At 46.5% G+C, this 23,699-nt stretch overlaps 2 protein-coding genes across 2 annotated transcripts; both read right to left on the bottom strand.

Annotated features, from left to right (window-relative positions):
- Positions 1-21: 21 nt before the first annotated feature.
- LOC123017934 (tripartite motif-containing protein 26-like) lies at positions 22-6,670 on the bottom strand. The gene is made up of 5 exons (XM_044419618.1): positions 6,164-6,670; positions 4,109-4,204; positions 2,800-3,033; positions 1,574-1,596; positions 22-684 (listed from the first exon to the last, which is right to left on the bottom strand). Exons 1-5 carry the CDS (start codon positions 6,629-6,631, stop codon positions 330-332), a joined length of 1,176 nt encoding a protein of 391 aa, XP_044275553.1. The 5' UTR covers positions 6,632-6,670; the 3' UTR covers positions 22-329.
- A 4,627-nt stretch (positions 6,671-11,297) lies between these two features.
- LOC123017935 (E3 ubiquitin-protein ligase TRIM21-like) lies at positions 11,298-23,383 on the bottom strand. The gene is made up of 4 exons (XM_044419619.1): positions 23,261-23,383; positions 19,372-19,467; positions 16,253-16,351; positions 11,298-13,574 (listed from the first exon to the last, which is right to left on the bottom strand). Exons 1-4 carry the CDS (start codon positions 23,343-23,345, stop codon positions 13,054-13,056), a joined length of 801 nt encoding a protein of 266 aa, XP_044275554.1. The 5' UTR covers positions 23,346-23,383; the 3' UTR covers positions 11,298-13,053.
- Between the last annotated feature and the right edge of the window lie 316 nt (positions 23,384-23,699).

The raw sequence follows: 23,699 nt of genomic DNA on the forward strand, positions 1-23,699 counted from the left end.
AGAGAAGAGGGACTCGAGAAATGCTGGCTTATACAATCTTTATTTGTGGTCAAAAACTGCAGCTAAGAGAACACAGTGCCTTCAGGCCAGTACCCAGAGACTCGGGATGCACAGAATGAATTGCATTCTGTGGGTGGTGCTGGCTCCAGGGGACAAGCAGAAAAACAGCTTCCAGGTATGCAATGCCCTCCGTGCCTTGCAAAGAAAATGGTCCTGGCAGAACTGTTACGAGGGAGATGGGGAACCAGTGTCAGCACTAGAGGGCGTCACTTCAAGTTGGCCAGCTAACTGCACTGGGGCTGCTTATTTGCTGCAGAATGGGGTGAGGCTCAGCGCCTGTGACTCCCTAGGACAGTGGGGTGAATGGTGGGTTTAATATCCTCCAACATTTTCTTCCAATTCTTAAAGTCCAAGGAGGTCATGAATTTTTCCAGAGCCACATCCAAAAATACCACTCTGTTCTTAGCACCACTATTACTATCCTCCTCCTCCTCCTCCTCCTCCTCCTCCTCCTCCCCCGAAGAAGAAGAAGAAGATAATTCAAGCAATTCTTCATTATTTCCAGCATCTTCTTTGGCAGGCATATCCCTTTGCTCTTCATGACTCCCATCTTCCTCTGGCCCTTCCTCGTCATCTCCACTGGTGCCATCATCTTCAACCTCCTCTGGATGACACTCCTTGACACTAAGGCAAGGAAAAACAAGGTGCACTAAGTTGTCACCATCTCTTGCTGCACCATCTGGTTTACATTTGTGTTGGCACTGGCTCCTTCTAAAAATGGCCTGGTTCACACATGGCACTGACCCAAGGTGTGGCTTCTTGAACTCTGATCTGTCTTGAAGTGCAAACCAAACATGCTAAACAAATGAACAATCCAGAAATGGAACCCATTGTTTGCTGTAGGATTGCGAACTCCAGGATGTTCCAGTCATGGGTTGTCATTACATCTGAACCCTGAACTGTGGCTAAACAACTTGGGGAGATCTTCCTCTTTGGGCAGGAAGGAGGATGAGGCCCTCCTTCAACCCCTGCTGTGTGCAATCATCTGTCAGGCACAGAGAATTTTAACCGCAGTGCAGGGTTAAACTTCCCAAGGGGTTGAGCATGTTGTGTGAGCCCTGCCAAAGAGTCAAGGGCCAGGGCAGGTCCCTGCTGCACTTTGAAAGTAGGTGCCCCTTGGGGCATTGCTCAGATAGGCTTCGCATTTTCAGATCCCTGTGAAATCGCACCCCTCTGCAGTTGTGCAAGTCTTGCTAATATTTTTAAAATGCAAAAAAATGACTGGCATCTAGGGCACTATACACTCGCACACATATATATGTGTGAACATAGATGGGTGAGCTACGTAGGCACTTTGTCTTTAGACGAAAGTGAGAGCCCCTACAATCTCTGAAGGCAGTTGTGAGGATAGCCCCATAGGTTTCTGTTCCTTGTAAGGAAATATGGACTTAAGAGGCTCATAAGCAAACAAGATGCTTATGAGGTGGGGGGCGGATTCATGGAAGAGAAAGATTTTGGAAAGAGAAGCACACAAGAAACATGAAACATGAAAAGACTTCCCCAAAAAACTCACTTTTCCATCAGGTTCTTGAAGTCCTGCAAGAAAAAGAAAGACTGAAATGTATTTCTTTACATATTTTCCCAAAGCATTAAAGCTGCAAGATCAGCAATATCCTCATCATCTCAGCACCTACAAAAGGACAGAGAACGCTATACATAATATAACAAGCAGAATCTTTTTTACAGCAATCTGTAAAAGGAGATTAAGAAAAAAGTAAAACTCTATTGCTACTATTGAACTGCCAACCTTGCAGTTCAAAAGCATGCAAATGCAAGTAGATAAAAAGGTGCCACTTTGGTGGGCAGGTAATAGTGTTCCGTGCACCTCGGTGTTTACTCATGCCGGCCACATGACCACGGAGACCGTCTGCGGACAACGCTGGCTCCCTCAGCTAGGAAATGGAGATGAGTACCACCCGCAAGAGTCAGACATGACTGGACTTTAATGACATAGGGAAACCTTTACCTTTATTGATACTATATACAGCTATAAAATATGTATACAGTGGTACCTCAGCTCACGAACACCTCAGTTCACCACCAAAACTGGTTGCGAACAAAAATTTCGTAAAATTTTTTGACTCAGGTGACGAACTTCACATTGGGTGGCAACCGCAATCGCGGCCATCTCCCCACACCCCCCAAGTGGGGAGATGGCCGCGATTGTGCTGGAGGTGGGGGGGGGGAGATGGCCAGATCGCGCCCGTCTTTCCTGCATGAGCGCAACCGCAATCTGTCATCTCCCCCCCCCCAACACGACCATGCCTGTCTCCCCACCGAGTGTGCCCACATTTGCGCCCATCTCTTCCCCCCACAGCGGGCCTGCGATCGCGCCTGTCTCTTCCCCCACCCCCAGCGTGCCAGGATGATGGAGGGGCAGGGAGACAGCCGCGATCTTTGTTGTTCTTTGTCACTTTGCTTTTCACATTTTTCTGATTAAAAAAATAGTTATAGAATGGATTAACCTTATTTACACTGAACCTTATGGGGAAATTTAACTTGGCTCACAACCACTTTGGGTCACAACCAGAGTCCTGGAACGGATTAAGATCGTGAGCCAAGGTACCACTGAATATGTTTAATACATATATAATATGAGCAACCACCTAACTAAAAATGTTTGGGAATGCCTACAGTTTTACCTTAAAACTTTCCCTTTTATTTAAGCATTTTTAGCTCTGAAAGCCTCACCTCACCCCGAATAACTGTGAAAAGTGGAGTTTCTCCAAAAATCCCTACCTTGAGAAATGCCACTTGGTCTGTAGTTTCTGATGCTGCTTTGATCTTGTCAATGATGTGTTTATTTGAAAGCACTTCCTCTTGGAAAACAGTTAAGGCGATCTCCATTTCCTTCAGATTCTTCTTCTTCATGTTCTGCACGATCATCTTGATTTTCTGTTCCTTTTCATGCAATATCTGGTGGAGAACCTTAAATTCTCTGGAAATCTGTCTCTGTTTTTCTTCAGTAGACCACTGTAAGAAGTGGAGAAAACAAACCAGCAAGAAGCCATTTTTACAGTGGAGAAAGCACCAAATATACCTCCAAGTTTATAAACTATAAAATGAGGTTATTTCTAAAAAGGCACTCATAAGAGAAATATCTGAAGAGGTGAAATATATGCACACTTTTTGTGGCTGCTAGAGTTCTGAAGTTAAAACTCCAATAAAAACAAATACATAAATAAAACAGTGGCTGCCATTTACGAGTTTCAGTTGGTACAGCTCAAGGATGTAGATGTAGGTGCTTGGCCAGTTTCATACAACCACCTTTGCACTGGATCTTCGCCAGGGAGGTGAGTAATGCAAGGGAGAGTGGTCCCAGGCTGCCTTAAGGAGGAAGTGGTGAGCTCACTTTGCAGGAAATCTTCCCTTGACCTGGAGGATCTGAATAACTTTAGATTGTTCACAGATACTCCTTTCCTGGGCAAGATTCTGTTGGGCTTCTTGGTGCTTTTGTTACCATCAACCATGGTATCCTTTAGAAACTTTACTTTAGAAACTTCAAATGGCCATCATACCTTGGGAAAAATGAAGTACTGTCATTAAGGCCGCTCCTGACACCTACCTCCATCACAAATCATTGGGGGCCATTGACCCAAAGAATAATGTCACCCAAGCCCTACTCACAAGAAAGACACACCTCTCCCACTTTGGAAATGTGTATAGGGATGGCTCACAGTTGATACTTTTGAAGGCAGAGACTGGGCCTGTTAGCAGCTGGGCCCAAGCTTTGTTCTCCAAGGAACTCCTCCCTAGCCTTCAAAATCTCCCTAGGCAGGCCAGAGGAAATCAGACGTACAACCTAGCAACCCATCCAGTCCAAAGCAGTGCCATAAACAACATGCGCTTGTCCTTTGGAGCCTCAACAAACCACCCACATTCCAGAAGACAGACCATATGAGATTAATAGCACCTATAACTCAGGCTATTACACACCACTGCACATTCTTTTTCAATAACAAGATAATTTAAACTTGGGTATATCTGCCAGTAAACCTTTGATCTCTCCTGTGAATCTTGCCCCTCTTTGATCCACCCCGTTTATTACCTCGAGTGCATTGATTTCATCCTTCTGATAATCTTCAGCCTCAACTAAAAGATTTAGATGTTTCTCCAGAACATTCAGATATGGTTTCAATTTTTTCTGTGCAAGAGAGAAACACACAGTGGTTGAGCACAAATCAACAACTGATGTTCAAAGAGGACCCTGACAGCCAGATCTTCTATTATTATAGAAGACCTAAAGTTTCCTCTTACAGTAAGTTTTTAAACTAGAAAACTTCACATATTTCAACATCACAGCCAGGCAGCTTTCTTCTGGTGTCCTACAGACTGTTCCCCCAGCAAGCAGCCTCTGAAACTGGAAGCAGCATATGGCCATCAGGACTAGAGCCATTGATAAGCTTCTCAGTGGATTTACCCAATTTCATTTTAAAACTGCCCAAATTTGTGGTCTTCACATCTTGTGGGAGAGAATGCCATAGTTTAACTATGAGCTGTGTGAAGAAGTCCTTCCTTTCATCTGTCCTGAATCACCCATCAATCAGCTGCATGGGAAGACCCCGCTGGTTTCCATTATTGAGACATAGACAACCCAATCTCCCTATCCACTTGCTTCAAGACATGCAGCTCTGCCTGAGGGTAACCTCTTCATCTGGTGGACAGCAGGAAGGAAAAGGCTGCAATAGGCTCCACAGACAAATCTACTTATTCCTTACCAGGAGGGACAAATGCCATGGAATTAAACCTTTTTCATCCAGCAGAGACTTGAGGAGCAGGAGGAGGAGGAGGAAGTACATATATGTGGCATTTGACAGCATAGACAGGAGAACCCATTTCAATATCGGGTTGGCCTTGGGTGACTTTAATAGTTATGAATTACAAACCTTTGCATTCTGATTTGCAAGTAAACTCACTGAATCCGGTGAGGCTTACTTGTTTGGATCAGCCTGCATGTTACTACAGCTAGAAGGCCTAGGAGAATAATAAGTCTGTAATTTTATACCCTAGAATATTATTATTACATTGCATTTATAGCTCACCTTTTCCCTCTTGTGAGGAGCCCAAGACAGCTTACATTGCACCATTTTATCCTCAGAAACACAATTCTGTGAGGTAGGTTGGGCTGAGAGTCAGTGATGGGCCCAAAGTCACCCAATGAGCTTCATGACAAAGTGGAGATCAGAACCTGGATCTCTCAGGTCCCCAGTCCAACACTCCAACAACCACACTGCACTGGCTCTCAGGATCCTCCACAGAACTCAACCATACTAACGTCTGCTTCTAGAGGGCACTGTACATTTTGTAGACTATCAGGAAATGCAGATGTGTTTATTTTGTACAGCACTCACAAGCTGCAAAACTATGCCTTCTTGAGAAACGCAGGGTTTCCATACAACCATGCCATTTTTTCATTTTAAAAAGTGTAGGCAAGACAACTCACCAGGTGCATGTTTTCAGATGCAAGGAACAGCTGCTGCACTTTGAACACTTTTGTTGATGAGGGAATTTCAGCAGGACAATTAAGTGAACAACACCTGCTGAAGTTCCCTCCATTCAAAGTGGCCAGAGGGGTGCCCCTTGCAGCATCTGCCCCTGGCAGGAAAACAGGAAGAGTAGCAGATTCTTTCAGACAAACCAGGCCCTCTTTAGTAAACCCACTGAGGTCAATGGGGCTTCCTTTTCGATATGCAGACACATGAAAGGTTGCAATTGTCTGTGTACTTTCCTGAGAGAAAGTCCCAGGGAACTCAGTGGAATTAACTGCTGTTAACCCACTTTGCATTCTGACATGCAATGAGACCCCAAAAACTGAGCAAGCAGTTTATGATGGAAGGAAATCCTCCACCCCTCCAGGGGTAGCCATTTCGCTTCTCGGAAAAGGAGATGTTTAGTATCTTTTGAGCAGCGGTCGCTTTTCATTTTTGTTCTACAGCAGGCACAGGAACCCCAACTCCCGGCTTAAAAGCCTCCCTTCAGGCCCACGCTAGGCCTGAACCCAATTTGAGGGTTCTTTGCCTGCTCTTAAGTAAAACCGGTACAAGTGAAAAAGCCGCCCCGCCCAGGCACACACGTTGTGTGTTTTCGTCCTCGGCCATCTAACCTGCGCGTATTTCACCGCATTTTGGGTCGGCAGGAAATCATGCCCGCGATGCTGGGGCAGGTCCCGGCAGATCACGCAGATGGGGGCGCTCTCCTGGCAGCAGAAGAGCTTCAGCGGCTCGTCGTGCTCCTCGCAGAAGTGCACGGCCGGCCCCTCGTCCAGCCTGAGCCTGCGGGCCTTGCTGGAGAGACTGGCCAGAGCGCGGTTGGGCTTCAGCTCCCGCAGCTGGAAGGGGAGGCGGCACTCCGGACACGTCCCCGCGCCCTGGCCCTTGGGCACGCAGCCCTGCAAGCAGGAGAGGCAGAAGTTGTGGCCGCAGCCCAGCAAGTGGGGCTCGCGGAAGATGGCCAGGCAGACGGGGCACACCAGGTCCTCCGCCAGGCTGGAGGCCATGCGGGCGCGCTCGGCTTGGCTCGCCGGGGGAACCGGGCTCCGCGAAGCGCCGCCGTCGCGGCTCGGCTCTTCCATTAAATGCAAGGGACGAGGCGCGGCGCTGAGGGCGTGCTCGCTCGCTCGCTCGCTCGCTCACGCGCCTCAAGCGCTTGCGCTTTCGCTTTCACATTTCCGGGAGTGGGGAGCGAAAAAGCCGACGGTCGCGCTCGATGAAGCCGAGTTTTCCTTCTTTAAAACGAACAAGCAGCAAATTCTTAGGGAAACTGCCCAACACAGGCATTAAAAAAAGGGCAGGAGCTCCTGCACTTTTCATAGTTGTTTTTGACAGGTGTGAAAGGATGATTTGAAACAAGGGAGTGAAGAGATTTAAAAGAGTGACGAAGAAAATTACTTAGCCCAAAGGAGGACAGGGCCAAAATCAGATAGCACAAGGTATGGGGAAACAGGCGCGTAGGCAGGAGGACCAAATACTTCCTGATTGTATTCTGGCTGGGGCAGGGATAAGTAGATGGGGATCAATTGGCAGATCCATGGGCAATTAACACTGGATACACCAATTAGTTGTATCCAATGCTAGTCTGATGTAGAACAGAACCATTGAAATGAATGGGACCTGTTCGCCATCAATAGGCTGTCCCATTTCTTTCAGTGGGTCTACTCTTCACAGGAAGAACTTTTGGTACATAAGTTACTTCTCCCAAGCAGCTGGCATCCTCTCATTCAGACAGTATTCCCAAAGGTGTCCCAAGAACAGTATTATTAAATCTAACATAAGATGGAGTATGGGGACACCTTAAAAGTGAAAATGTGTTGTGTCGTCCAGTGCAATCCTATCTGTCTACTCAGAGAGCCAGTGCAGCATGGTGCTTAGTGTCAGAGTGGGACTCAACAGATCCCCACTCGGCCATGAAGCTCACTGGTGACATTCTCAGCCTATCCTACCTCACAGGGTTGTTGTGAGGAGAAAATGAGTGAAGAACTATCCAAGCTGCCTTGGGTTTCTCCAAGAGGGAAAAAGAGGATATAAATGCAAGGTGCGTAAATTCTATTGGTACAGTGTAGCTTACTTGCAGGAAAGTCTGTATGGAGTTGCAGCTTTAGACTTTCATGAATTAGCACCCACTTTTTGCAGATGTATTGAATGTTAAAGACTGGATATTATCCCAAACATGTTTATTATCCTAACTCAGTAAGGCTTGCTTCAGAGCAAACTGGCTTAGTACTGTGTACTACATGACTGTGTTTGTAGATATACTTACTTTGGAGTAAGCCTGCATCACTGTAGTCCTCCTTTAATTGCATGTTAAAAAACCAAACCGCACCATGAAGAGAAAAACAAAATAAACTAAATATAGGTTTTATTTCTTACTAATTTATTATTTATAAAAAGCTTTTATATGCCATCCTATCATATAAAAATCTCAGGACCGCTTACAATACTTTAAAAGGTTTTGCATAAGATTTATAAAATCTATTACACTGTTTACCTATATGCTGTGTATCCATCTATATTAGCATGTAAATAATACTGTTAAAACAATTATGCATAAGCTTCAACAAAGGTAGCACAAATAGCCATATATTAATCTGCTCATTTGTTGCTATGTGGCATCAATTTATTTCCAGCATATGGTGACCCTGTGAATGAGTCTCAGCTCTTGTAAATGCAGGGCTGATTAGACTTAAAGATCACCTGTTGAAAGATTATTACATCCTCCCCCACTGCTCATCTTTCCAGTGTTTAATAATAGTCTTTAACTCTCAAGAGGCACCTAAAATCCATCCATGTTGCTCTTCTGTTAAATTCCAGAAGATGGGTAGGAAGTTAAAAAGAACAAGCCTATCCTTAAATATTAAAGAACTTTCTATCACAAAAATTATTACCTTCCCCCAAAAGGAAGCTGCCATTGATGAGAATGTCCCCCTATTTGAGTTTAAGTTCCACTGTTCCCCTCTTTTTGGCTTATGTCTTCCTGAAGAATTTTAAAGGCTGCCATAACCTAGACGGTTAGCTTGTTGAGTCTGAGAAAGTGCTTGCCTTGCTTAGAAAAGGAAGCTGTGTTAGTAACTAGAATCATGTGACTTCATAACTAGGGCCATGTGACATCTTGTTTACTTTGTACTATTAAAAAATGGAAAGTGAGAGTAGGCCTGCACTTGGAAAAATCCACAGTGTGCCTTTTATTTTGCAATAAGATTCCTTTCTCCTTTCTTTTTCTTTTTTTTTACACCTCTACCAAACCTTTCTGTTTTTTTTTACATTATAATGTCATAATACCTGTAATAGAATTTTCAAATGTGGCCACATGAACAAAGCCTCTCTTAGATGGTTACTCTTGCTCATTAGCTCCACAGATCGTGCCAAGTTTTCCAATGGGGATTCTGGGAGTTGTAGTTCAAATGCTTCTGCAGGCATCAGCTTGAGCAGGGGTCCTCAAACTTTTTCAACAGGGGGCCAGTTGACAGGTGCCAGCAGTGGGCACGGGCCGCCAAGGCAGTACCGGTTTTGCGGGGGGGGGTGCAGGGTGAGACGCTGGCTTGCTCACGAGGAGTTTGTTTTCTCCGAGCGAGTCCAAAATGACCTCCTCGCAAGCAAGCCGTATGCCTGCACGTGCCCAGCAAGTGCAAAACCTGTGGGGCAGGCCAGTTAAATGGGCATGGCAGGCCGGATCTGGCCCACAGGCCTTAGTTTGAGGACCCATGAGCTCGAGCAAGGCTTGTGTAAGTAAAGAACAGGGTACAGCCCTTCAGGCAGAGAGTGCATGATCCAGGAGTGTGGCGTTAATGCCAAAATATTCTTACCATGGACTCTTTCTGAGTGGACTCAGCTGCAACTTCCTTTGGACTCAGGGCAAGCAAGTTCAGGATTCTGCTGCCTATGCTGCTGCAGTCTCATGGGAGTTTATTGGCTATGTGAATTTCCCTGCTTCCTCCAGAGAAGTCAGCCCAGTAAACATGTCTTTCCTGCAATCATTTTATAGTCTCAACAACCCTGTGAGGTAGGTTGATCTGAGAAAGTTATTGGCCCAAGGCCACACATCTGCAATCCTGAGTCTATTTACCTGGGAGTTGTACCTATTGAAATCAAGGGGACTTTTGAGTTGATTATCTGGCCAGGGAACTTAATGGATGAGTCAAGATTTGATCCTGGGACCCCTAAGTCATTAGCACGATAGCTCAACTGCTATGCCAGGGCCAGGATAGGCCTCCAAATATTTTGGACTACTGCTGGACAGGACTGTTTGGCCACTGCTGTCTAATTTTATGGAGCTCACCTGATTAACACTGGCTACCCCGTGCTGAATATGTAATATGGAAGAAGCCCCATAGATCAACTGATGCTTAACCCAACAACAAACCATGGAAATTGATGGGTTAACGATGCGGGGGGCGGGGGTAAAATATTTGGTGGGAGCCCATCCACCTTCTCCTGGTTGGCCAGTGGGCAAAATCACGGGTGAGACCGCATTGCCCAACTGGGTTTCCTCTTCTGGAAAAGAAGAGATACCACTCGTCTTCTGGAAAATGTGGTTGAACTGACCGATCATAGAAAGAAAGATAGCTTTCTTGTCTGTTGTGGTTAACACCACAATGCCACACTGAACCCTTTGGGGTTCTCTGCATGAGTCATTTATTGTGTGCTTGTGATCTTTTGCTTACACAATGTTGTCATCCTCTGAGGGCTCTCCCGAGTTTTCTAGACGTTTTTGTGGCATTTTTTAGAGAGAGGTAAATCTTGTTATTTTCTTCTGCTATTTCATTGCAGTTTTTGCAATTCCACCGTAACTCGCAGCGCCACCTAGTGTTGTATAATGGCAAATACAGAAAGGCGCGGAGGAAATTCCTCTTGTGAAGGACGTTCTAATCCTGAAGTTTAAAAAGTGAAAGAAGGAGCCTCGGTAAAATGCTAGATAATATATCTCATGCAGAGATGCCCTGAAACTCTTTTTTATTCTTGCAAGCTCATCCTCAAACCTTTATTTTCCTTTCCAAATTGGGTTACAGCCCCCTATTTTGCCTCTCTCCAACAGTCCAGCACCAAGAAACCCAGTCCTGATTATGCATGTATGTTCAGCATATGCACGGAACCTCCTGGTTCAGTTATGAAGAGAACAAAGTAAATCCACTTTGCATATATAGTGCTGTGCATGTTTTGCCTATTTGGATGCCTCAGTGCAGCACCAAGTTAATTTCTCCTATTTATGATGTGCATATTTTAGTTTCTTGCTTGCATTCAGTAAATTACCCCCTTTTAAAAAAAGCCAGTGTGTGTGTGGGGGCATGCTTCTTTCTTCCAAGATGAATCAGTGCCAAGTTAGAATACTGAACACATATCTTGAGAATGCATGCAAGTTTGTACACGTGTCCTGAGGAACACGTTCAGTAAGAGGCTGCGATTCTTAACCCACTTAGCTGAGAGACGTTCTCGTGGAAGCCGGTGGTGCTTATTTTGGGATAGCCACGGACTGCTGCTACATCATGCGGGCTATTTAATTAGGAATTAGAGCTCCCTGAACTCATTAGCACTCACTCCTCAGTAAATCAGGCTGCACAGCTACAATGGGGTGCACACATTAGGTCCCTCTCATGCCTGCAGAGTCGCACTTGTGAGGTGTGTTGACCTGTGGTGCAGTCACAGGATTATGAAATGTCTCCTTCCTGTGACACATCTCTGCTAGTATTTCCCCATCCCCATTTGAAAACACCAGGCACAAAAGGGAAAGTGTTACACATACTGGTGGGTAGTTTGCCACTTAGTGAGCTTTGATTATTGGGTAGCACAGGAATAAAATGAATGAATGAATAAAATAAATGCATGAAATTGAGTGTAGATTTTACTGGGATGATTTTATTACAATTGTCCTAAATATAGTCCAGTTTTCTTTTTTGGTAGTAGTTCAGGGCTTTAAGTTTGCAAGAAGATTATGGTATGAATTGCTCTTTACAGAGGATACAAGGACAAAGGACTGATAAGTTATTTGTTGTGACACGTGACAAGGGAAACCAGAGGGAGCCTGCTGGCTGGCGGGTACAATCAAAAGAACACCTGCAGTTTATTCCGACATATAGGAAATACCTGCAGCATGTAGGCAGCCCCCGAAGGGACTACAAAGATGGAGTCTGTGCAAGATGCTTTTATAACCTATCAGTTACATACACAGGTGCTTTTCTGGGGGCACTTCAGGTGGCTGTCACAGGCCTCCTGCCGTGCCTGTTGCCCCAGCAACCCCTTTTGAGCCCACCGCCGTGGCAATTGCCATGAGCAGCAGTAGCTACCCTTGCCAGCTCCTGATCTCCTTACGCTGTAGCCACAATTCCTGTGGACTTCACAGCAGCAACACAGGGCAAGGAACGATTCAGCCAACTCGCAAGAGGCTGTGCCGATTGTGCCTCCCCTGCTCCACCCCCACACGGGAGGAACCACTGAGGCTGGCCTGGTGGCTCACTGGAGCGGCAGCGCCTCCTCACTGCCGGGCGCTGCCCTGTCCCTTTGCTTGCAGGGGACGCCTCCGTGCACCTGCGGGGCCTCCTGGGATACCTCTGGGAGAGGAGGAGGCGGAGAAGGGATCCTCCCCAGGAGGCATGTGATCATCTGCTGGATGTATTTTGGGTGGGGCAGGTCACAAGTCACATTGTGTCGCTTGCTGGGCGGTGTGGCTAAGCGTGTCATAGGAACCCAGCCAATATTTCGGGGCATCTGGCTGCTCCCTTGCAGACACTTCTGAGGTGAACTATTATGCAACTCACTGCGGAAGGGGAAAGCTGTAGCAAAGTGGCCCAGCACAGCCTGCACATGCAAAAGGTCCCAGATCTGATCTCCGGCATCACCAGGAAGGGCTGGGGAAGACTCTGCCTGCCACCTGCAGTCACAGCAGGCCACCTTTCTCTACCTGGTATCTTCTAGAGGTTCTGGACTACAACTCCTAGCACTCTTGCCATGTGGCCCTGCTGCCTGCAGCTGATGGGAACTGGTGGGTTCTGGAGGTCCTTGGGTTCAAGAAGACCATGTTAGACAATTGTGGGGTAGATGGATAAATAGTCTAATATAATGTAAGGCAGTTTTGGCCTCTGAGAGGCCAAGAATCAGTACCATCATAGGACAAGAAAGCCATTGCACTCTGAAATGATCAACAGAACAGCCATACCTTAATGGCAATAGAAGACATGATCATAATTATCATTATCACCATCCCTTGTTAATATACAAGGAAATTAGTCAAGTGGGCATTTTCAAAAGCACACCCCAGTGAGGTTGCACAAAGTGATGCTGGAGGAAAAGAGACTGGCAACGAGGTAGGCATCACGGCCAGCCCTTGTGCCCATCGTCATCACGTCGGCTGGCGGAGCCAAGCAGAAGAGGACTTCTCCCAGTCACCAGAGCTGGTGTGGGGGCAGCTGGGCTTGAATTTACCCAGAAGTCCTGGACCAGGAATACAGGGACATCATGCAGACGCCCAGTGAAGAATCCTACTTCAGTGGGGAGGGGAAAGCAAGTGTTAAGGAAGGCAGTGAGATAGTCTAAGATGCGTGTTGAACATCACACAGAAAAAGGGGTAAATTTTCTCTCCAAGGAAGTCAGCTGCTAGTGCATGCACCTGAAACCCCCAATCAACATCAAAAAATAATACCTGCCCCCTATCATAGTTCACAGAGACCTTTATCCTTGTGACATTCTGAAACACACCTATAGAAGCAAAATGGAAGGCAAAGTCATTGCATGAGCTGCACTGATTTCCTATCACCCAGTAGGACCAGTTCTTCCGATAAACAAACGGCTCATTCCTCTCAATGGACTCCCTGGCAACCCCCAAAACCCAGTGATGCCCTGCTAGCACCTGCACCTCCCACCAGTGGATGCCTGAGGTAAATCCCCCCTGGCCCAGCACACAGGGATAGTTCGAAAATCTTTCCAAGTTGTTGGTCACGTGTGTTGATGAGCCTTTCCATCGCACCTCCCTCAGGTTCTTCGAAATGGTGAGTGCCTGGTGCGCTGTGGCTGGATCGAGAAGCACGTTGGCTGCAGGAGCAAGAGCGGGGGGTTAGTTGGGTAGGGGGATTATCAATGCCGAAGGTGGAGATGAATACACTGCTAGAGGGGCGGGGGGAGAACCGCTTAGGGTGCAGTCCTACGCGTATTTAGAAAGAAGCAAAACCCAGCAACTCCCTTCCCTCAAGGCTGGGGAATCCTGGGAGTTGTACACATTTTTTGCCTAAGTATGCATGGGGTTGGGTCCTTAAACGTCACTGATATAAACATTCCTTCTAATGAAGTGTCTGTTATCAGTCCGAAAGTGCAAAGTGCTACACCCCCATAAGTCAATTGTCATATACTTAGCAACTTTGTAGGTATCAAGTTTCTGATTTATAAGAATAAAGCCCTTTGAGCTTCCAAGACCTACAAAAAATGTTAAGGTCATAGAATTAAAAATATTCTAGATTTATTAATTTAATCATTCCCTCATCATTCTTGGCAAGGGAAGTTCTGGATTCACATTGAACACCAATTTCTGTTTGGTCTGCCCTGAGGCAAAGGTGAGAACTGCCCATAGAAAGAAAAGGGGGCGGAGAACAGCACTGATGCCGTACCCTGCGGGCAGATTCACATGGCTCAAGCCACAATGTTCCTTTTTTTTGTTTTGTTTTTACCATTCTTGGTCCACCATGTCATGGGAACTCTGCAGTGGAATCTCAGCATGACATATTTGTGTTTTAGAAGCCATGAACAGAAACAGTGGTTTGTTCTATGGTTTCTTGGTACCACAATGGCTTGCTGTGCCATCTGAACCCAAAAAACACAGCTTGCTGTGGTACCGAGGCCAGTACCATAGAGCTGCTTGGCAAGAGTGGCCACAGCTGTCAGAAGGATCCCTGCTCCCCCCACCCTCTGTCCTAAAGATCTCTGGGAATGGAGCAGCGCTGCTCGGCTGGCTCCCCCGTCTCCTAAAACGTGATGGGGTGAGGATCAGCTGGGTGGTGGCACCTGGTTGGGGCTGCAGGCCTCAGAGGATCCCCCCTCTGCCGCCCTTTCCACGTGTGGGCAGCAGGGGTGGGGATCAGCAGGGCGGCTGTGATGCAGGGGAGGCGGAAGTCTCCCGCCCCCACTCCAGCTTGCCAGAGAGGTGTCCCCAAGCCCGCCTGTGCAAGACAGGCACAGGGTTACGGATGCCTCTCTCTGCCAGCCAGAGTGAGAATGGGGGCCATGGGGGCAGCCGCTCAGATGTGCAGCCCCCCTGCTGCCCAGCTGGTTCTTGTCCCTCCTGCTCGCATGTGAGAGAGGCTTCCTCCTGGCATGCAGGAAAGGGATGGCAGAAGGGAAATGACATTTCCACAGCGCCACCCAGCTGATTTCCGTCCTTTTGCTGCACATGGACCAGGCCAGGGCTCCTCATCAGCTCCCTTTTCTCCCCTGCTGCCTTGCAAGGCACGCTCCCTGTTTGTGCCACCAAGACCGTCTGAGAGCTGCAGGAAGCTGAACTCAGCTTGTAATTGCTGCTGTCAGAGAGAAGAGCCTCTTTCATCCTTGTGGTGCCTGCTGGGATGTCGCCTGGAGGGCTGAGAGGGAAGGAGACCTTGGACGGAGGAGAATTACCATCGCAAATTAAAAAACAAACAAACACACAAATCATGATAATCACAAAGAGTTGCCAGTCGTGACATGTGAACCAGGACTGTGTTTCTCCCTACCGCAGAAGGTGGTCTTTCTTTCTAACTTAGGCTTCATTTTGTGTGGAAATCTAAACCATTTGCAATGTCCTGCAATGGGAGGCATGTCATGAGTGGAGCCAGGTGAAGCCGGGGGTCAGACTAGATGGCTCGGGAGACCCCTTCTGACTTGCTCAGTTCCTATGTTCCTATGTCCTGCCTATTAGCCAGTTGTGCTAGCCAGCCAGCCCTGGATTTTTCTGCAAGATTGAAGAACCTATCCTCACTCCACCTATAGAATACTTTTGGGTTTTTAGTATATTTTCAAGCTGTTCCAAATCAGCTTCACTGCCATCCGAGTATTACTTTATGCCCATGTTCACAGGCTTCCTGTTACTAGAGGGAACTCTGGAAGTTTTCCAGGGCTGAAAAACACAACAGAATCGTGCATCTTGTACAACTGCAAGTCATCATTAAAAAAATGTTTCCAGCATGGATTCTTCCTTGGCCCTTTCTTGTTCTGTACATCAGGGACATGGAACCCCTTTCAGCTGGAGGGACGAGCTCTGTTTTGGAAAACCTCCTGCGGCAGCATTCCAGTGCTAGGCCATGGCACGGGCCAAAGCCCAAGGTGCCTGCAAGCTCAGACCCCTTACTCCTGATTACTAAACCTCTGAGAGCCAACATGGCCTTTTATGATGATAAAAGGGGCACAGAACCCAGGAAGCCACCAAATGATCCCCGGTCAAGAAAAGCCATTGAGGCCCAGCAGCTGCAGTCCCAGGAGCACTGGATTTGGCCTAGGCCTAAGAGTGGCACCCCAGTATATGAAATGGACACACATTAATTCTTTTTCTCCATCAGCCCCACACCCATCGTCCCGTGTCAAGAGGCACAATCCAGGGATAGGTAAGAGCCCCATTAAATTCACTGGGAGAGACTGAAGCTTAAACTTTAAGCCCTAATCAATAGGGCTTAAACAGGACTTAATTTTAGTGGGACTATGCTCCAGATTTTCAGAATTAGTGCGGACCTATTAAAGAGAGGACTTACCAAATACATTTTCTATAGCTGGTGTACATGATTCATTTTCCGGTAAGTTGGAGCCCTGTTTTTTTCCTGATTGCTTGTCTTTTGAAGTACATTGGTAAGCTTTAAAACAGAGTAAGAATTAACACACTGGCTAAGTAAAGGAAACAATGGGTATTTCTGCAGAAGTTAACCTGGTGTCTTTGATTCTGTACTATCCCCCCACTTATTTTGCTCAGGACTGTCTGTCAAGAAAGCCCTAATCCGTCAAGTTCTGACACTTTCAACCTTTCCTAGAGTAGCTGGAATTGCAGCATTTAAAAAAAAAAACATTTTTTTTGTGCAGCAGGGATGGAAAGCACATGCCCTTCCAGATGCTTTGAGCTACATCTCTTTTCTAACAGTGCCGGTGGTTCTTTTTTGCACCCTTGTGGGTAAAGATTCAAAAGCTTTATTAGCAAACAGTGGAAAGGAGACTATAAAGGCAAACTATGAACAGAATATGAGGCCCATATCCCTTCTGCTTCCAAGACCCCACAAAGAAAGAAACGACAGTGCTGGAATGCAGTCCCTCATGCAGCTAGATCTGTATTGCGGTCTTGCTTTTACGAAGATTCTCTAACCTTGTATAGATTATTTATTTATTTATATGTCACCCAATAGCCATGGCTTTCTAGGCGTTTTTGTGTATACCACAATCTTACTTGCTGTCGTTAAACTGCCCAAAATCAATAAGCTTTGCACATGACTAAATGGGGAAGACACTTAAAAGATAAGACATCCCGACATCTTGGGCATCTCTATGCCAAGCAACTGGTCTTGGCCAGCCCCAGCTCATGGTAAACTGTGCTTTCAAGATGGCTGAGACACTGCTCAGAGTCTCCTGGTTCTTAGGCTGTGTCTAATTCAAACTCAGCCAGACAAAAAGTAACAAGTATCTAAGCAATGGAAGGATGGCCAACAAATAGCTGAGGGACTTTCCCAGGTCTCTGCTGACATTCAGATTACACCCAGAGCTATCCAAAAACCAAAGTTAATTAACAAGCTTCTCATGGGAAGCCTTACCCATCATGAGCCAGTGGGCATAGACCGTTGGAAGCAGTAACAGGCCACAAACTCAGGCCTTGTTGGAGAAAAATTAACAAGAGTGGCTATCCAGAGAAAACCCGGACACACGGTCAGAGCGCACCACTGTTTCCTTGTGGTCACAGTGGTCTTCCAGCCCTTTTCATGATGAACCTCCATCGCTCCATCCGGTTCAGCCAATGGTAGGAGGTGGCACTGCAAGCGCAAACATCTGGGAGGGGGGGCACCAGTTGCTTGCCCTGCCTTGGAGCCAGGATCCATTCAGCATTCGCTTTGGCAACACAAGGTGCTGGCCCACAAGGCTCAGCGGCATCCTTGCCAAGCCCCACACTGGGGAAATCCCAGCAAAGTCTGTCATGTTTCTTGAGCTTCCCCTAATTTGTGACCTTCTCTACATTGGTGGAGTAGCCTCTTCCGTATTTCCTCAGAAGAGGCCATTCTTTTGGGGCACGAGCCTATAAGCAAATTTGCACGTGCCGTTTCACGTGCATAGATGCTGCGGGGGAAGAAAAGCAACTGGGTGCGAGAACCGCAAAGGTTAAGAAGAAAATTTGGAACGTTTTGGAGAAGTGCATGCATGGGGCCAAAAGTTTTCAGTTTCCTCGTAGCACTTCCTGAGAGAAGGAGGCAAGAAGGATGTATGTGAAGTTTCCATTAGGTTATATTATGTAACTATGCCTTTGCATGCATTAGGATCAAATGTATATGTTTTTATTCTTAATAATAGTAATTAAATGTGCACAAAAACTGCCTATAAGTATGATGTTTGTGATTGGTTATAGTGCACTCATCTGAATGCTGTTAATAGAAGTATAAATTCTTTGTTCAAGTCTTTTTTCAGGGAATTTGCTCTTTTTCTTAGCAGATAACTCACTCTGCAGAACGACAAATCTTGCTGCAGATTAATCGCATTACTGACCTCCAAATGAATGAACCAGACATTTCTCCAACAATGTACACTTAGAAATTGTTGCCATCATTTCAATAGAGATATATTGAATCTTGCTATAGTGTGGAAAACTGACCAAGAGACTAGTGTGTTGTGCTCCTTCTAGTGTCCAGGTGTTGGCTAGGGCTGGGGTTGGGGTTGGGGCTGGGGAAAGGGCCTTTTTGCCCTTTCTCCTGGTGCCTCTTCATCTTTAAGCTGGGCTTGGGCTGAAACAGCCCTTTAAATAGAGGTTGTTTTCAACACGGAAGACAGTTCTCTGGCAGCCCTTCAACAGAGGACTGTCCTCTGTTACAGAGGACTCGTGTCCACTTTACACCGTTCACCTGCTCTGTCGCTGCAGATTACCCTGAATAAGTGGCAGAAAGCATGGCAAAATGCCCATTTGGCACCCATGTGTCCATGGAACACCTAGCACAAGCCTGCTGGCTTACTTGGTGTAGCACTGGATGCAGGTTCTACTTTTCTTATACCGTTTATTTTGTTTATTTCATTTTTATACTCAGGCTCTCTGCTATTATGCATCTTCTTGGGCAGCAAAGCGACATGGGAATGTCGCACACCGCCCGTTCCCGAAGGGCCAGGGGCTGTGCCAAATGACCCATCTTGTCAGAGGCAACCTAATGATTCACGTGTCTGGATGCTCCAAGAAGGGAAACACTGGCACAGTGACTTGAGTCATTAGCAACAGAGTGAATTACCAACAGAGTGAAGTAATTCTTTCATCCTGTATGTTAGCAATTAGCAACTTTTCCCTTGTAGCGTGAGTCTTACATTGTGAATTACGTATGCCATGACAGAAGATAGCTTGCAAATATGATGGCTCACAATCATTCCACGCTTTTTGAGTGTATAGGAGTGGGGAGGGGAGATGGGCTGAATTTAGATTGAATGATAGGTGTAATCCTATGCATGTTTAAACAGAAAAAAGGTGTACAACTCCCAGGATCCCAGATCTTTTCTCTGTCTAAAGATGCATAGGATTTACACCTTAATGCAACTTTCTGTAACTTCTGCTAATGGTCATGACTTTTTAGAAGGTGCCTGTTTTCTGCAGGCTATTTAGTCTTAATCTGTGGTCATTCCTAATCCAGTTGTATAAGAACATTACCTGAGAAGATGATGACAACCACGGCCAGCTTCAGGACAATGCTTCCTGCCAGCAAAATTCCCAGGATTGTTTTCCAGCAGCTGAGCCTCCAAGGGGCTGTGGGATTAAAGTTTGTGATAAAGGCTCAGCTCAGGACATTCTGCTCCCTGCGGCAAAGGACAAGATGGCTTCTCCTCCCATTCCATGTACAGCAGCCAGGTCAACACTGGCAGTGAGACAGGGTTTTCTTGCACACAGCCAAAGGTAGCAGGCTCGCTTAAGGAGTGCAGGACAGGCCAAAAGGCCCACAGATCTCTCCTCTCTTACCTTGCGGCCACCTCCCTGCATCTGCTGCCTGAGGTGGATGCCTCCTTCTGCCTTATGGTGGGGCTGGTCCTGTCCTGGCTGAGGGTCCTAAGGAAAGCATGTGGCATTTGGAGAGCCCCGTAAGTATTTGTCAGAGGCGTGGGTGGAAGCTGCTGGGGCTGCTGGTCATGGAGGAAAGAGAAAGAGAAGGCTCCATCATGAAGGATCTGGGGACATACTTTGTATGGTCGGAGATAGCACATCCCGTCTCTTTCTAGCTTCTAGACCAGCAACAGGCACCCTGGAGCTTTCCAGAGGTTTTTGACCATATCTTCTATAATCCCCAATAATCAGCCCTGCTGGATGCGGCTTATGGGAGTTGTGGTACAAAACATCTGGATTTGTCAGGTTGGCAATGTCAGGTTGTGTACCCTTGGTCAAGACTTTAGGCCAACTGGAACCAAGATGGCGGCACTGGCTCTCCGAGGGTGATCAGAGTTGGAATATTCGCAACACCCTACCAACCTCTGTGCCAGCTATAAATGTGCTTGCGTGTGTGTTTTATACCATTCAGATGATCTGAACAGTTCAATTTCCTGTTAGAGAGAGATTGTTGGGCTGTGTTTAGGATGATGAAGTGCATAGCAGGCCCTTAATACTACCTTAACTACTTTTGAAGAAGGGCTTTTAGTAAGCAGAACTTGTCCTTCTGGGCTGAAAAAAAAAGGGTCACAAGCTGAAAAGTGTTTTTCTAAATAAAGGAACATCCTCCAACTGAGTTCACTGTTCAAGGGAGTGAAAAACCTAGCATGACAAGATAAAAAGGAAGCTGGAGACATCTCTGTGTCATGATGAGAAGTGTGACTAGGTTTGGAGAACCCAGAACATCTGCAGAAGTACCAAGACAGTGTGGTATAGTGGTTAAGAGCATGGGACTGGGACTCAGATGATCTGGGTTCTACTCCCTGCTCAGCCATGGAGCCAACTGGGTGGCTTTGGGCCAGTCACAGACTCTCAGCCCAACCCACCTCACAGGGTTGTTGTTGTGGGAATAAGATGGAGGAGGAGAATGATGTAAGCTGCCTTGAGCCCTTTGTAGGAAAAAGGCAGGATATAAATCGAAAAATAAATAAATAAACTTTTTTAAAAAACTATTTTTTAAAATAAAGAGCCAAAGTAAGGGCTGCACTAGCAGCGACACCGTGCTGTATTCATTCAAGTGTTGGGCTGGGTTTTGGGAAATCTGGGTTCTAGTCCCCATGCAGGCCATTAGGGTGGGTGGATGTGGGCCAACATGGATTCTCTGCCTAAGCTACCTCACTGGAAGCGGCACTGGATTTCTTGCAAGAGGCAAAAAGTGGAATAAAAATGTAACAACACTAACAGCAGTAAGAAGTGTTAGTCACTACATAATGTAGAATGACCCTTGAAAAAGAGAACTGGAACCAGGAGGAGAATGGAATGCCCTGCTTGGTGGGAGCGGCTGGCCAGGACCCTACACAGGAGTGGAGAAAACCTAGCTAGTGCCCCAGATTCACTATTTTTGGAGAAAGAACACACTGCATTTGCTTTGCAGATCCCACCCAGAGCAGACAAACCTGATGCTTTCTGCTTAATGATTTCACTGCCCCCAAGATGCTCAAGGTAGCATACAGATGATCCTCACAGGAATTAGACAGAATCACGAGGGGTGGAGTTATCAATGGCTACTGGTCACTATGGCTAAATGGACGCTCCTGCCTCTGAGTGCCAGTTCCCAGGGTTCGAGGGGCTAGGCAGCGCTGCCACTGCAGAGGATAATCTGGCTTCAGGAAGTCCGAGCTGGGCAACCTCCAGGTTCAGCTACTGCAACGCACCCTGCACGGGGCTGCCTTTGAAGGCAGTTCAGAAGTTGCCGCTCGTGCAAAATGCAGTGGCCAAGCTGACACAGGGGCCTGGGCTGAACGATTCTGCCTCACTTGCGCTGGCTGCCTGCAAGTTTGCAAGCCCAGTTCCAGCAAAGTGGCTTTGGCCTGTGAAGCCTACACGGCTCAGTTTGGAAATTCCCGAGGGAGCAGCCCAGCCGGTGTGATTCCATCCATGATCTGCAATGATCACCATCTCAGGCACTCCTGGAAGAGTCTCCTCTGAGGATGTTCAAAGGACAAAACAATGGGCGGTGCCTTTTCTGGGGTGGTCCCCAGATCTGAGAAATGCTCTCCATCTGATGCCAGCACGGTAATTTTACCACCAGGTTAAAACTGTTCTTTACTCCCAAGCAGCATATGGCACAGTTTGAACCGGTCCCAGGATTTTTATTGCAGATTATTATACATTATTTTAGTATGTATTTTTACATGCTATTTTATTTGGATTGTATTGCATAGTAAAGGTTTTAATCTTCTGAAAATTGCCCAGAGAGCTTTCATTACTGGGCAGTAGAGAAATGTAATCAATAAGATAAAGAAATCGTAAATATTCAGTGCCTGGAAGTAACTGGCTGGCCACTTTGGGGAAAAAGATGCTGTACCACCAGGGGTATAGAATGGGTAACTTCCAGATGTTGTATTCTAATTCACTAACCCTTAACCCTTCCGAGGTCAGAAGGGGAGGCAGAGATCTGACTTGGTACAGCAAGTTTTCATGGTACATCATGGTGAGTCTGGGGCACCATCTAGGTTAGTTCTATGTACAATAGACCCATTGAGTTGTGACTAACCTAAATCTCATTTATTTCACTGGGGCCACCCTACATTTTATTTGTTTGTTTTCATTTATAGACGACCTATTAGCCAAAACTCTGTGGGCAGTTTACAATACAGTAAAATAATAAAACAAAATATAAAAAACAATGGTGCAGTCCAGCTTCGCATTTCAATACAACATTTAAAACAAATCTGAGCAACACAACCATTTCAAGCTCCCCCCCCCCCTCAAAGCAGTGCCTGGCAAACCGTAGCCCCCACCCGGCTTTTAAATTTTTGGAGGTGGGGAGCTGGGTGGAACGGCCTCTCCTCCTTCAGCAGGACTAACACGGGATGCTGTGCCTGGATAAGGATGCAAGAAAAGTCCTGCTGGAGCAGACCAAAGATTGTCTTAATGCCGCCGCCCGTTCCCACAGCATCCAGCTGGCTTGGCTGGGAATTCCACCAGCACAGCGTAGGGGCTGCAAAAGTCTCTCATCCACTGCCCTTTTGTACACGGTGGTTCCATTTAGCCATGATGGCTACCAAGTACGGCTAGTTTTTTCCTTTTCAAAGCCATCTGGGGGCTCAACTACCTGTGACATTAAATATGCAGCACACAGTTAATCCTCACAGCCTTTTCCAGCCAGCTGTTCACTTCTCCTTGTATGTTTCTGTCTGTCCTAAATCTATTCCTGATCACATTCATTGGACGACTCCAATTCTAGCATCCTAACAGAGGAACAAAAATAAAGAAATTGGTTTCTGTGTACTTGGAGCATACTAGGCACAATTTTACAAGCCTCTACCCTGTACCCTGTCATCTTTATCTTTTTCTAGTTTTCTGAACTGCTGGGTGCAGTTCAGAAAACTATAGCCCTGGTCCTCATTCTCCAGAGCTCCACATAGAATCACAAAGACTTGCAAATATGGATTGATACCTTGGGTTCTCCAAGATGATGTGCCAGGCATATGGATTCCTCCGCTGAGAGCAAGTTCTTTGAGTCGCCTTCTACCACTTTCCATCTTTCTCCAACTAAACCAAAAGAGGAATTGATTTTGTGACGGAAATGAATCTCAGACGTTTAAAGAGCACGGTCTCGTGAAAGATAACTGTTGCGTAAGACCGATATATGTATATAAATGGTAATGTACTTCAGTTAAGAAAGAGTTACCTCACACACAGAGGAATCTACAAGGCACCAATTCCCCTCCTAAGCGCTGATATCCAATGATAAAGTAAGCTGAGAGACTGGAGTCGCTTATTCGTCAACTGGGCCCATTATGCAGATGGTAAACCAGCCTTACCCAAAGGAAAGGCAACGTGTAGCTTTTTATGACACATTGTTATGCCTTGTCAATTCTTCCTAGGTGCCTCCT

The sequence above is a fragment of the Varanus komodoensis genome, unplaced genomic scaffold, assembly GCF_004798865.1.
Source record: "Varanus komodoensis strain SLA01 unplaced genomic scaffold, ASM479886v1 scaffold105, whole genome shotgun sequence".
Lineage (NCBI taxonomy): Eukaryota > Metazoa > Chordata > Lepidosauria > Squamata > Varanidae > Varanus > Varanus komodoensis.